At 36.5% G+C, this 12,559-nt stretch overlaps 1 protein-coding gene across 3 annotated transcripts in view; it reads right to left on the bottom strand.

Moving 5' to 3' along the window:
- kiaa1328 (KIAA1328 ortholog) overlaps positions 1-12,559 on the bottom strand; it is a 427,478-nt gene that overhangs the window by 333,905 nt on the left and 81,014 nt on the right. For all 3 annotated transcript variants that reach the window (XM_051930087.1, XM_051930086.1, XM_051930088.1), the window contains one exon: positions 11,486-11,583. In XM_051930087.1, the coding sequence (XP_051786047.1) occupies positions 11,486-11,583 (98 nt within the window). The remainder of the gene's footprint in view (positions 1-11,485; positions 11,584-12,559) is intronic.

Raw genomic sequence — 12,559 nt, 5'->3', positions numbered from 1 at the left:
ATGAGATAAATGTGATCAATGAAAGATTTCAAGTTGAATGATTGAATGCTTTGTGCATATAAAGCTAGAGTGTATTTTATACATGGCTGTCTTTCACTTCTTTTCTAAGATATTAATTGAAAGATCCTTTTCCCACCATACCCTAGGATCTTTGAAAGGAAATTTCTTTGAGATGTTTTATATATTATAGAGATGCTGTCTGAGTTTTCGAGACTGATCAGTATTTCTTCTGGAACAGAAATGGGTAGGAGGTGTAGAAAATTGAGTAGGTTTCTTTGAGCAAATTTACAAATTTGAAAGTACAGTGATCCCCCACCTATAGAGGATGTTACGTTCCAGACCCATCAGCGATAGGTGAAAATCCGTAATATTGAAAGACCATATAAATAAACATTTTTTTTTTATAGTTTAAGCCTTAAAATACCCATCCCACACACTTTAAACACATGTAAACTTATTAAAACACACTTTGTAAACACAAATGATATGTGGATGTCGGGCTAAGGATATGAGTAACATCTCTCTATTATAAAACATTTTAACGTCATTCAAGACAAGCTGGTGAGACAGAAGAACAGCTGCTGTACAGGCTTTTAAATGATCGACGCGCAGAACGACAAGCAGAACAGGCATCTTGGCAGAAGCAGCACAAAGCCAGTAGCTGACCCATCCACTTCCGCTTAGCGTGCTTTCAGCTCCCCCCCTTCACAAAGCAAGCGACAGAGACATGAAGTGGCAAAAGGACAGCTGCTGTACAGGCTTTTAAGTGATTGACACAAAGCGCGACAAGCACAACACACAGCTGGCCAGCAGCAGCAAGACACAAGTTGAACCAATTGCATTTCTTTAGCGTGCGTTCAGACCCCCCTCTTCACAACGCGAAAAGCATTATAAGTGCCGCAAGAAAGAGATTTAATCACACCCGGGGCAGGAAGTAAAGGACAAATATTGTTTTTACAAAAGTTTTAAAGTAAAAATGAAAATAATGCATATGTAACAATTCCCATGAAAATAACAATCTCTTTAAATTGTTTATCTGTTAACCAAACCCGGGGGTGGGTGGAGCCCCCTAGTAATAATAATATTAATATATCCGTGATGTAGCGGGGGCGAGATAGCTGAACCGCGATATAGCGGGGGATTAAAGTAGTGGAACATTTGAGTTGATGGGAAGTTAAATTAAGAGTAATTGTTCATAAGGTACAAAAACATTATTATACTGTTCTCCAAGTGTTTTAATTCCGTACATTTTCCAAAGATTAAATACTGCACAGGTCTCAGAGTGTTGAAAGAGGTGATTATTGTGTAGAAGAGTAACAGATAAAAGCTTCTCTGGCTTGAAGAGTATCCTGCATTGTTTCCATATTCTGAATGATTGATGAACAATTTAATTATTGGAATATTGATTAAAATTAGTATTTATTGGGGGCTCAAAACACAGTATATAAAGAAGTACAGCAAGATTTTATTTCCATTGCTGACTGGGCTGGTGTAAATTCATCAATTTCCAGGTCTTTACAGCTTGTATATTTGCCACCCAGAAAAAAGTTATCTTTTGTAATTCTGTTAGTGAATTATGTACTAATAGTAAAGATGTTTGTGGGTCTGACATACATAGTACTAATATAATCTGCGTACAGTGATATTTACTGTTCGAGTCCTTCTCTGATAATCCCCCCATTATCTCTAATGTATTTCAAAAATGAATGGCCAATGGCAACTGCAAAAAGAAATGGCAATAAAAGTACACCTTTGTGGAGTACCATGTTCTAGTTTGACTTTATGTTGTTAATACAGCTGAGGTGTCTAGATCAGTATAAAGTAATTTTATTCATGCATATATACAGTATTTGGGCCAAACCCAAATTTTTGCAATGTGGTGAATAGGTAGTCCAATTTAACTCTACGTCAAAAGAAAAGAAGATTCCTGGTGTGGAAAATAGGTGAGTAGATTACATTAACACTAGAATTACCAGAGTCTACGAAAAAACTCGTAGATCCGGCGCACCTTAAAACCATTCGCAGCTCTCTTTTGTCTTCTAAATGTGCCGATTAAGACGAGCCAGCAAGCAGCCGGCTATTCCATCCCCCACCGTCGCAGAGCGTTCACCAAGTTTTCCCTGCTCTTGCCTTGTTTGATTATCTGGGAGTGACTGAACTGCTAGAGTTTTAGTGTGGAAATAATAGATCGCTATTTGAAACACACACAGTTCATGTGTGTTCCATTTCTACAGCAATCTATGTAAACACATTTTTAAAACAGAAACATTTTTCATATTTTAGTAGTAAATGACAAAATGTAGGCATAAACTATATAATGTATAAAGCCTGAAGTCCAAAGATCAAGTAAAAACACTTCCGCAAAAGGTTCAAGACTGATACAATAGCTTCCGTGGCGTAGCGGTAAGATTTGCTGACTTGTAGTTGAGAGTCCCCGGTTCGATCCCCACTCACTCCTATATTTGCCGTTTTCAGTAGTGAGCTCCTCTTTTTGTTAATATTATACAGTACACACATACATTTGGTTTGCGTCTGTAACACACGGTGTGCATTTATAGGACTTGTAAAAGTTACCGTTTTTTTTTTAACTTTTATTCTTTCTAAATCACGATCACAATACATACTACCCCCAATCCCCCCCCCCCCCCCCCCACAGGGATCTGACGCTGTTATGTTTTATTTGAAATGGAACAACTGGAGATGTGAGTGGTGTTTTGAGACAATGGAACTGGACATTCTCTCATCTGGAGGGATAAAAGCTGACACACAAACGCTGGCGATTCTGCCTTCTTCGTATCTCACCGTCACTTGATTTTTTTATTCGGTTTTATTGAGTGTTCCTGCTCCTGCTGAATTAGAGTGCACCTTATGGTGAATGATGTCACAACAACAAACAAACACAGACGTAGGTATATATGATATTTGGAATTATTCGTTTTATGACCTGTATAGTACATTTCGGAAAACTTTGTGGCACGGATGCAACATTATTCATATTATTCATATTCATTCGCATAACATCTTGCATTTTGTAATCAGTGAATGCGTATTTTTTTTTCCCGATCTTGCCAGTCCCCACATGTTGCTGTATGCTGTTTCTTTTCTATACTCCAGGACATGCAGAGGATAGAACAGTACAGAGCAGTAAGTTCAGCGTTATATGCAATAATCAGATTCAAATGTTAACTGTTCACACACACGCAAGGATAGTCTTTCCTACATTTACAACGTGTGTACCTGTTACAATGTACACGCTTCTCTCTATGCTGTGGTTCCTATTACACACCTGAAAGAAAGAGACAATATATGTGAAAACGTCATCGCACTAATGCAATATTATTTGAAAACGAACAGCGTCAGATCGGGGTGTGGATCTATGTTGGCGCTATTACTGAAAGAAAAAAAGATCAACATATGCGTTGATCCAGCAGAACTGAATAAGCTCATGCGCTCGTTAACTTTAAAATGTCAATCGCGGGTTATTTCTGTTGATTAATTCATGCTTTTATACTTAGAGTCAGAACAGGAGCTTTTTCAGCGTATTCAGCTTCTGATCTGACTCAAACAGCGCCAGTATAACTTCACATCCGATCTGACGCTGTTCGTTTTCAAATAATATTGCATTACTCGACGATGTTTTCTGATTGGTACTATTCGCGTCATAAAATGATTTCTTCAAAACGTCACATATATTTGTCTCTTTCTTTTTTTAAATGTGCGTTGTAGCACTCAGCAACTGGCCACCTGCATGTTCTTGCGCACAACTGAATAAGACGGCGCTATATGCAACATCAGATTCAAATGTTAACACTTATATAGCACGGAATGGAAATCAGCAGTTCTTAGCATTCCACACGCAAGCTGTCATATCAACCGCCTACTGTAACTTGCTTTCTGTTTTCTTCGGTTATAGTCTTGAATAAATGTGCACTTGTTTTGTTATACTTTTACATCAACATATGTTCCTGTGTTTGAGCTACATGGGCATACTCAAAAAATACACGTGTAATGCCACGAAAAGTGCATGCAGACACTTCAGTTCGCAAGCATTGGTACGACAATGCAGCCACAAGTACACTGCAGAGCTTTAGCGCGTCTTTATGTGAAAACAGCAGTATCAGATGGGGAGTGTCTGATGATTGCATATAGCGCTGAAGTTACTGCTCTTTACTATGCTTTCCTCTGCATGTCCTGGAGTACAAAAGAAACAGCATACAGCAACACGTGGGGACTGGCAATATTGGGGGAAAAAACACGCGGTCGTATGTATCGTGATACACTGCAGAACTATAGCGAGTCTTTATGTGAAAACAGCAGTGTCAGATGGGCTAGGAAAGGATCCTGAACGCGACTGAGACACATGAAAAGTGAATTTAAAAAAAAAAATAAAGCTAACCTTTACAAATATCATAAATTACACCGGCTGTTACAGACTGAAATCAAATGTATCTTTTTATTCTAAAATAGTGAAAATAAGAACACTTCTCAAAAGGGAGTTGTGCAGGATCGAACTCATGACCTTCTGATTCCCAGTCAGCGACTGATACTGTTGCGCCACGGAAGCAGTGATAGCTAATGCGTGTCAATGTCACACACTAAGGCAGCTTTTTTTGGCGGTGGCTTTTTTTTTGTACCTTTTGTGAAAGTGTTTCTTTGATATTTGGACTTCAGGCTTCATACATTATTTAGTTTATGCCTACATTTTGTCATTTGTTACTAGAATATAAAAAATGTTTCTGTTTTAACAATGTGTTTACACAGATTACTGCAGAAACGCAACACACATGAAATGCGTGTGTTCCAAATAGTGATTTATTATTTCCACTCTAAAACTCCACTCACTCCCAGATAATCAATCAAGGCATGAGCTGGGAAAAGCTCGTTTACGTTCTAAGTCGGTGGGGGGATGGATAGCCGGCTGCTGGCAGCATGACTTTATCAGTACATTTAGATGACAAAAGACGCTGGCGGAGAGGTGAGAACGGTTTTAAGAAGCGATTTAAGGTGGGCCGGATCTACGAGTTTTTTCGTAGGCTCTGGTAATTCTAGTGTTAAACTGAGGCTGAAGGTTTGAAGTTCTGCCATTAATAAATCCGGTTTGGTCTTGTGATATTACAGAAAAAAGCATTTTCTCAGTCCTTCTAGCGAAAACTTTGGAAAGCACCTTAACATCATTATTCAAAAGAAATTAATCTGTATGGTGCAAATTATAAGTCTTTATTTTTCTTTGGAAAAAAGGTACAGTAATTAATGCTTGGAGTTTGAGGTTGAATTTTGTTGTCTCTAATTCTATAAATGTTGCTAACAATAGTGGAGCTCAGCTGAAAATCTTTAAATAATTTTCTTTATAGCATCTAGTAGCTCTGAGAGTGTCAGAGGTTAGCCCTGTCCTCCAGCTGTGGTATTGGTATTGTGTTAAAGAAACTCCATAGACTTTTGTCTCTTCTTCTTCTTTAAACTGAGTAGAATATAAGGACTTCTAGTACAGTAATCCCTCCTCCATCGCGGGGGTTGCGTTCCAGAGCCACCCGCGAAATAAGAAAATCCGCGAAAGTAGAAACCATATGTTTATATGGTTATTTTTATATTGTCATGCTTGGGTCACAGATTTGCGCAGAAACACAGGAGGTTGTAGAGAGACAGGAATGTTATTCAAACACTGCAAACAAACATTTGTCTCTTTTTCAAAAGTTTAAACTGTGCTCCATGACAAGACAGAGATGACAGTTCAGTCTCACAATTAAAAGAATGCAAACATATCGTCCTCTTCAAAGGAGCAAACAAATCAATAGGGCCGTTTAGCTTTTAAGTATGCAAAGCACCGCAGCACAAAGCTGTTGAAGGCGGCAGCTCGCACCCCCTCCGTCAGGAGCAGAGAGAGAAAGAGAGAGAGAGAGAGACAGATAAAAAAATCAATACGTGCCCTTCGTGCTTTTAAGTATGCGAAGCACCGTGCAGCATGTCACTTCACGAAGCAGCTGCACAGAAGGTAGCCAACATGAAGATAATCTTTCAGCATTTTTAGACGAGCGTCCGTATCGTCTAGGTGTCCAACAGCCCCCCTGCTCAATCCCCCTACGTCAGGATCAGAAAAAGTCAGTGCAAGAGAGAGAGAGAGAAAGTAAGCTGGGTAGCTTCTCAGCCATCTGCCAATAGCGTCCCTTGTATGAAATCAACTGGGCAAACCAACTGAGGAAGCATGTACCAGAAATTAAAAGACCCATTGTCCGCAGAAATCCGCGAACCAGCAAAAAATCCGCGATATATATTTAAATATGCTTACATATAAAATCCGCAATAGAGTGAAGCCGTGAAAGGCGAAGCGCGATATAGCGAGGGATCACTGTACTCCCTTAATATGTAATTTTATGGTTAACGATTTTATCTCCAGTTGCATTGATAATTTCTGCTATTGTGTTGTGAGCTTCCTGCTTGTGCATTTGTTGAGGTAATACCTTATTAGCCTTCTCTCCATCTTCATAATAATGATGCCGTGATTTAACACTAAGTTGTTCAGTTTTTATTGTCATCAAGAGCCTGTCTTTTCCTGTAAAGTGCCTCATTTGGAGACCTGGCATATTCTTGATCTATTCTAGAGATCGCACGGATTTCATCTGAAGGCTTCTTTGTCTCCAATTTATTTATATGAGAAATATATTAATAATCTGTCCTCTTAAAAACTCCTACAGTTTCCCCAAAGTATTCCTGTGGAAACTTCTGAGGATGCATTAGCCTTTAAAAAATAAATAACTCTAGAAAGTTCACATCTGCTAATAACTGGTGGTTAAGACGGCAGATACAAAATGAGTGTGTGGAGAATAGTGATTCAAGCTCAAAGATCAGAGAAGTTCGATCAGAGATAAGAATAGTGTCATACTTGTAAGATTTGCTAAAGGGCAATAAATTATTATCAATGAAAAAATAATCAATTCTTATGATATAACTATGATGTACTGGTGAGAATACGGAATATTCTCTTTAAGTTGGATTTAAGAGTCTTTATGGGACTGATAAGTTATGATCATTTACAAATTGTGTGATTGTCTTTTCTGTATAAGAGGTTATTGTCACTTTAGTTGATCATCTATCTAGGTCTGGATTTAAAACACAATTAAAATCTTAAGCTATTATAAATTTTATGAGTACTCATATTGCAAATTGAAAAGAAAACTTTTTGGATAAAATCTTGCTGTAATGTAAAATAGTTAGTAAATTGTACATCCGCATTCCCATATGCGAGCGTCAGAACCGCAAAGAGAGTAGCACATAGCTCAAGCATGGGGGTTGGCGAGCAAAGCGAACAGGGGGCAAAGCACCCTAGTTTATCAAAAGATTTTCTGATCTAATCTCTTTGCAATTGAAACTGGTATTTACTTGTTAAGTGAGTCTACTGTAAAAAATACTATCTTATTATTTAGGCCTGTGAGGTGGGAGAATACTTTTTACTTTCTTGTAAACAAAGTATAGGGAAAGTATCGAAATCATCTAAAAATCAGATGTCAAGATTTTGATGAATCTCGAAGTTTTAGACCTCCCTGAGTCTGAAAATACCATTTCTGGATTTATATCTGTGAGTCTGTCTGTATGTGTGTGTATGTTAACACAATAACTTGAGTACGCTTTCACTTTGATAAACCAAATTTTGTATATACAAATATTAGGTACAAAACGTAGATTTCTATCAACTTTTGGGGTACATATAATGACATGATTGACTGACTTTTATAATAATTGTTCAATGAATTATTAATTTGATATTGATGGTTCTTTAATTTACATAATATAAAAATAGAGGTCTTGAGGAGACCACTCACAATTTTTTTTTCTTTCATGATTGAGACCTTTGATATTCTAGATGACAAAATTCAACGTTTGCTCAGAGTGATACTGCTTCTGAAAGTGTGAGGACATTTTGTAATCTTAAATAAATGTAGTGTATTGTTTCACAATTTAGCGCTAACACTGATTTCATATATTTATTGCCAGGCATTATGACTAAGGAGCTTGTCGTTATAGTTGCACTTACATGTGAACAGGTAAAAAGGATAGCTAAGGAGTAACTTGCTCTCTTTCCCTAAACCCTCCCCCATTATACCTCAGGTGAGGCTAGACCACATTTCAGTTTCCCAGTCTGAAATGACAAGAGATAGGGCACGCCCAAAACAAAACAAAGCCCTAGCAGCAAATGTAGTAAAGATTAAATTTAGTACGATAGTATGGTCCAAGTGCAATAATCCTATGTTATGATGTCTCCTGGAGAAAAGAAAAGAAAAAAAAAAAACAGGAAAAGTCTACCCCTTCAGTAATGTGATTGTAAGCAACCAGAAATTAAAGGAGTTTCATACATATAAAAAATTAGGCACATAAATCCATGCATGTGCTTGTGCCTGTAAACATTCAAGACCCCATGTACACATGTATTAAGTCTATTGTCGCTTTTAAATACACATTTATTTAATAGAATAAATTTCAATATCTCTCTATTATGAAAAAAAAATCCTGCAAAGAAACAGTAGGGCGTCAAGACGTGATCTTCACGTTAAGATCACGGAAGACACTTAAAAGACCCGTGAGACGAAAGAGATTGGCCATGGAGCGTCTCGCAGGGGCCTTAAACATGAGACTTTGTGCCAAGAGATTGACCCAGCACCATCTCGCGATGACGTAGAACATGAGATTCTTGCAAGACATGCCCTACTTACAACCAAATAAGAGCACGGGCAGCAACACATTCAGTCAAGTTTTGGCTTTGAGCACACACAGATCCACGGCTCTTAGCGCATATAAAGTGTATAAGGACAATACGTTATATGAAACGTAGACAACTAAACGAAGAAGAAAGCAGCGTGGAGAAAACAGACTCAAAAGCGTTGGAGAGACAAAAAAGAAAAAGAATAATCTAGGTGCAAATTCAGAAAATAAGAAAAGTAATTATCACCCCGGAACAAGTGGAATTGAAAAAAAAAAAGCACGTCCAATCCAGACGTTGGCGCTATACACATGCAGAGCAGGTTAGAGATTATGAAAGCAATGGAATTCGAAAGGCTAAAAAAAAAAAAAAAAAAAAAAATGGCGCAATACACATGTGGAGAAAGTTGAAGAATATGAAAGTAGGAAAATTTGAAAGTATATAAAAAAGAAAGTAAAGATCACAGTAGCGCAAATAAATGGAAATTATTACTCGAAAAAGGGAAAATAATCACCACGGACCAGGTGTCATTAAAAAAAAGCAGGACAAAGCGAGGTCAGGAATAAAAGACAGAGTAGAAAACAAAGTAAAACGTCATAAAGAGGTTAAAAAACAAAGGAGCCAAACACATGCACAGCAGGTTAGAGATAATGAAAACTGGAATTGAAAGGCCTCAAAAAAAACATAGGCGCGAAACACATGCAGAGCAAGATACAGAATATGAAAGCAGAAAAAAACGACAGTGTTAAAAAAAAAACAAAGTAAACACTGCATTTGCGCAAAGAAGGAGAAATTATTACTAGGAGAAATAACGAAAAGGTGAATAGAGATCGAATTTATGGACATAGGTGATATGTCAGAAGTATGTAAATATTGTAAGGCTTTGAAGTTTACAGTAAGTCAAGAGAATTTCAAAAACGGAGTTTACCTCACATGCATTTATTGGTTACTTTGCAAAAAAAATATTAACTGCTGATGATGTGGATCGTTTTGTCTGTGCTGAAATTCCAAACAGAGAAACCTATCCTGAATTACAGCTACAAAGTCATTAAACACACGTCTCACTGACCTCATTAAAAAGATTCAGCACATTGGTACTCGAAAGATTCCAAATATTGTTTTTACAGAAGATCTGAAATAAAAGTGAAACTAATGAAATAGCAACAATTCAAAGAAAAAAAATCTTAAAAGTGTGTATCCGGAAAAACAAAAACGGGGGTTGGCGAGCAAAGCAAGCAGGGGGCAAAGCCCCTAAGTAGTAACTAAAAACAACAAAAAGAAAATACAGGGTATAATTACAACAAACGTGTTATATTAAAAATATAAAAAGTTGCAAGCAGATTCTTTTTTTTGCAAATGACAAAATCAGTCTTTTTAGCTCTTTTTTGTTTCTTCAAGAGAACTAAAGATACAGAATTGCCTGTCAACTTCTACTTTCAGTTTAGCTGAAAACAAGTGGCTACATCTGATTTCAGCTTTGGAGAACCATGGTTTGATGCTGTAAGGAGAGAAATCTGGGAAAATTGACTCTATATACTGTATATAAAATCCTAAGCCTAAAAGTGCAACGATTTTGTGCAACGATTTTATGTGACTTTTTATGTCATTTGTGTTTTTTGTCACGCTTTAAATCGGGCTTATTTTAAAACCTACATATACTGTATATGTTTGGTATCATTCTTTGAACTTTCATTTCATTTCGTGAACTTATCATCGAACTTTAATGTTTTAATGTGATGTTTTTAGAACAACGCTATTGACTTCAAAGGACATGTTAGCTATTGAATGCTATTGTCAGACACAGTTCCTGCGCTCTCAGCTCCAAGCATGGTTGGAAATAAAAGACAAAGAGTAGAAGACAAAGTAGAATGTCCTAAAGAGGTTCAAAAACGTTTGCGCGATACACATGCAGAGCAGGTAACAGATTATCAAAGTACTAAAATTTGAAAGTCTCAGAAAACTGATAGTAAAGATCGCATTAGCACTAATACAGAGAAATTATTACTCGGTGAAATAACGGGACAGCGAAAAGAGATTGAACATATGGACATAGGTGATATGACAGAAGTATGTAGATATTGTTTCGTGTTCAACTTTAAGTCGGAGATTTGTAGATCATCTAATTTATGTTGCCATCAGGGAAAAGTACAGTTTCTTCCCAATGAAGAGACATATCTGTGAGAATTAAAAGATTTGTCGTTTGCTGAAAGTGAAATCCACATATGCAAGCAGCAGAGACGCAAAGTGGCTGGCGCAAAGCGCTGGCCGGGGGGGTTGGCAAGTGAAGCAAGCAGGGGGCAAACCCCCTAGTACAAATATAACTTTTTTAAATATCATCTCCTCTTTCAGTCTGAGAATTGACATCAAATTTTCTTTATCATGTAGCTTTTCAAACCTGACAATTTTGTTTTCCAGCAGAAGAATAATCTCACATTTATACCAGATGTTCCAGTGACTTTACAGATATTATGAGACCTGCAATTTCTGCCACATAAATAATAAACGGGAATAATAAAAAAAATTTAAATAATTTCCAAACAAGTTTCAAACACGAAAACCTTGAGAAATTAATGTGTACTGTGACAGCTGCTAACTTTACTAATTTAATAAAAGTACTATTGCATTTGGTCTTTGATTTTTAAACTGTAAAATAAGCTCATAGTCTTGTATAATTATGCAATGAAACACAAATAAATCCATTCAAATTTTCAGGATTTTTTACATTAAAACCACAAGCTTACTGTTCCATTTTAAATTAAAGGTTAGTCTGTATTTGTAAGGTGCAAGTTGAACTACCTGGCAAGCTCCTGAATGAGGACTGCAATGCGTCGCTTGTCTTCTTGACAGAGGTCTTTGAAGGAAGGGTTCCGATTTTTTGCCTTTTCTGAGGAAACCTGTCAAATAGTATACTTCTTACATTTCTGCAATTAACACAACAATTTGTTTCAACACTGTAAACTATTTACAAACTTTTACTTTATTAGTCATTTTGTTTATATAAAAAACACACACACATATACTGTAAATTACATATTTCCAGTTGATTTTTTCCTGGGCCCTGAAACATGACAAAACATTAAACACAAGTAAGTGATTTTGATTAGGAGTTATCTTTAAACTCACCCACAGAAAGAGGAAAGTGGTGATTTCAGATGACTTATTAATCATTATTTATGTAATTGCTACTGGTAGATTCCCATTTCTGCAAGCCAAATTTAAAGACTCAATTATGCATGTGTTCATGCCACATTAAGCAGATCCCAAGTTTAAATTCAGTTTAGACTTTGGCATAGGATAAAGGGCCACAGGTCTATGGGGCACATTTTGAAATAGTCTGAGATCAAAAGGGGGGTTGCATTTTTTTGTTTTGTTTTTATTATTGAAACCATTTATTATTCACTCAAATTATCATAAAAGCATGACATTTTAAAATAGTAAAAAATACAATGAAAAACAATACATTTATGATACAAAAAAACAAAAAATAAACACAATTACAAAAAAAAAAAAAACACCACAAAAAATTTTAAAGGTTGTTGAAAGAAAGCTGCAAAGAGCTGGACGATAAGGCCGAAAATACAATAATTTTTACAGTATTGACCTAAATATTCATCACAACATAGAACTTCATACAGTAGAGTTTTTAAAGAATGTCAAATTTAATACTGCAGATAGATGTTTATTATAGTTTAAAATATGATTTATTATCAGCAAATAACATGCAAATGATACAGATACTTCGAACAATTCTAACTTCAAATGTTTCAGGGTTCAAGCGCTAAATTCAACAGAAATATGATTGGGAGCTTGAATGATGCCGGTGTACTGTAAAGCCTGTTAACTCGATAGCTATATGTGGAATGAGTGAAT

Source organism: Erpetoichthys calabaricus, chromosome 7, assembly GCF_900747795.2.
Source record: "Erpetoichthys calabaricus chromosome 7, fErpCal1.3, whole genome shotgun sequence".
Lineage (NCBI taxonomy): Eukaryota > Metazoa > Chordata > Cladistia > Polypteriformes > Polypteridae > Erpetoichthys > Erpetoichthys calabaricus.
This window is presented reverse-complemented; position numbering and strand designations above follow the sequence as displayed.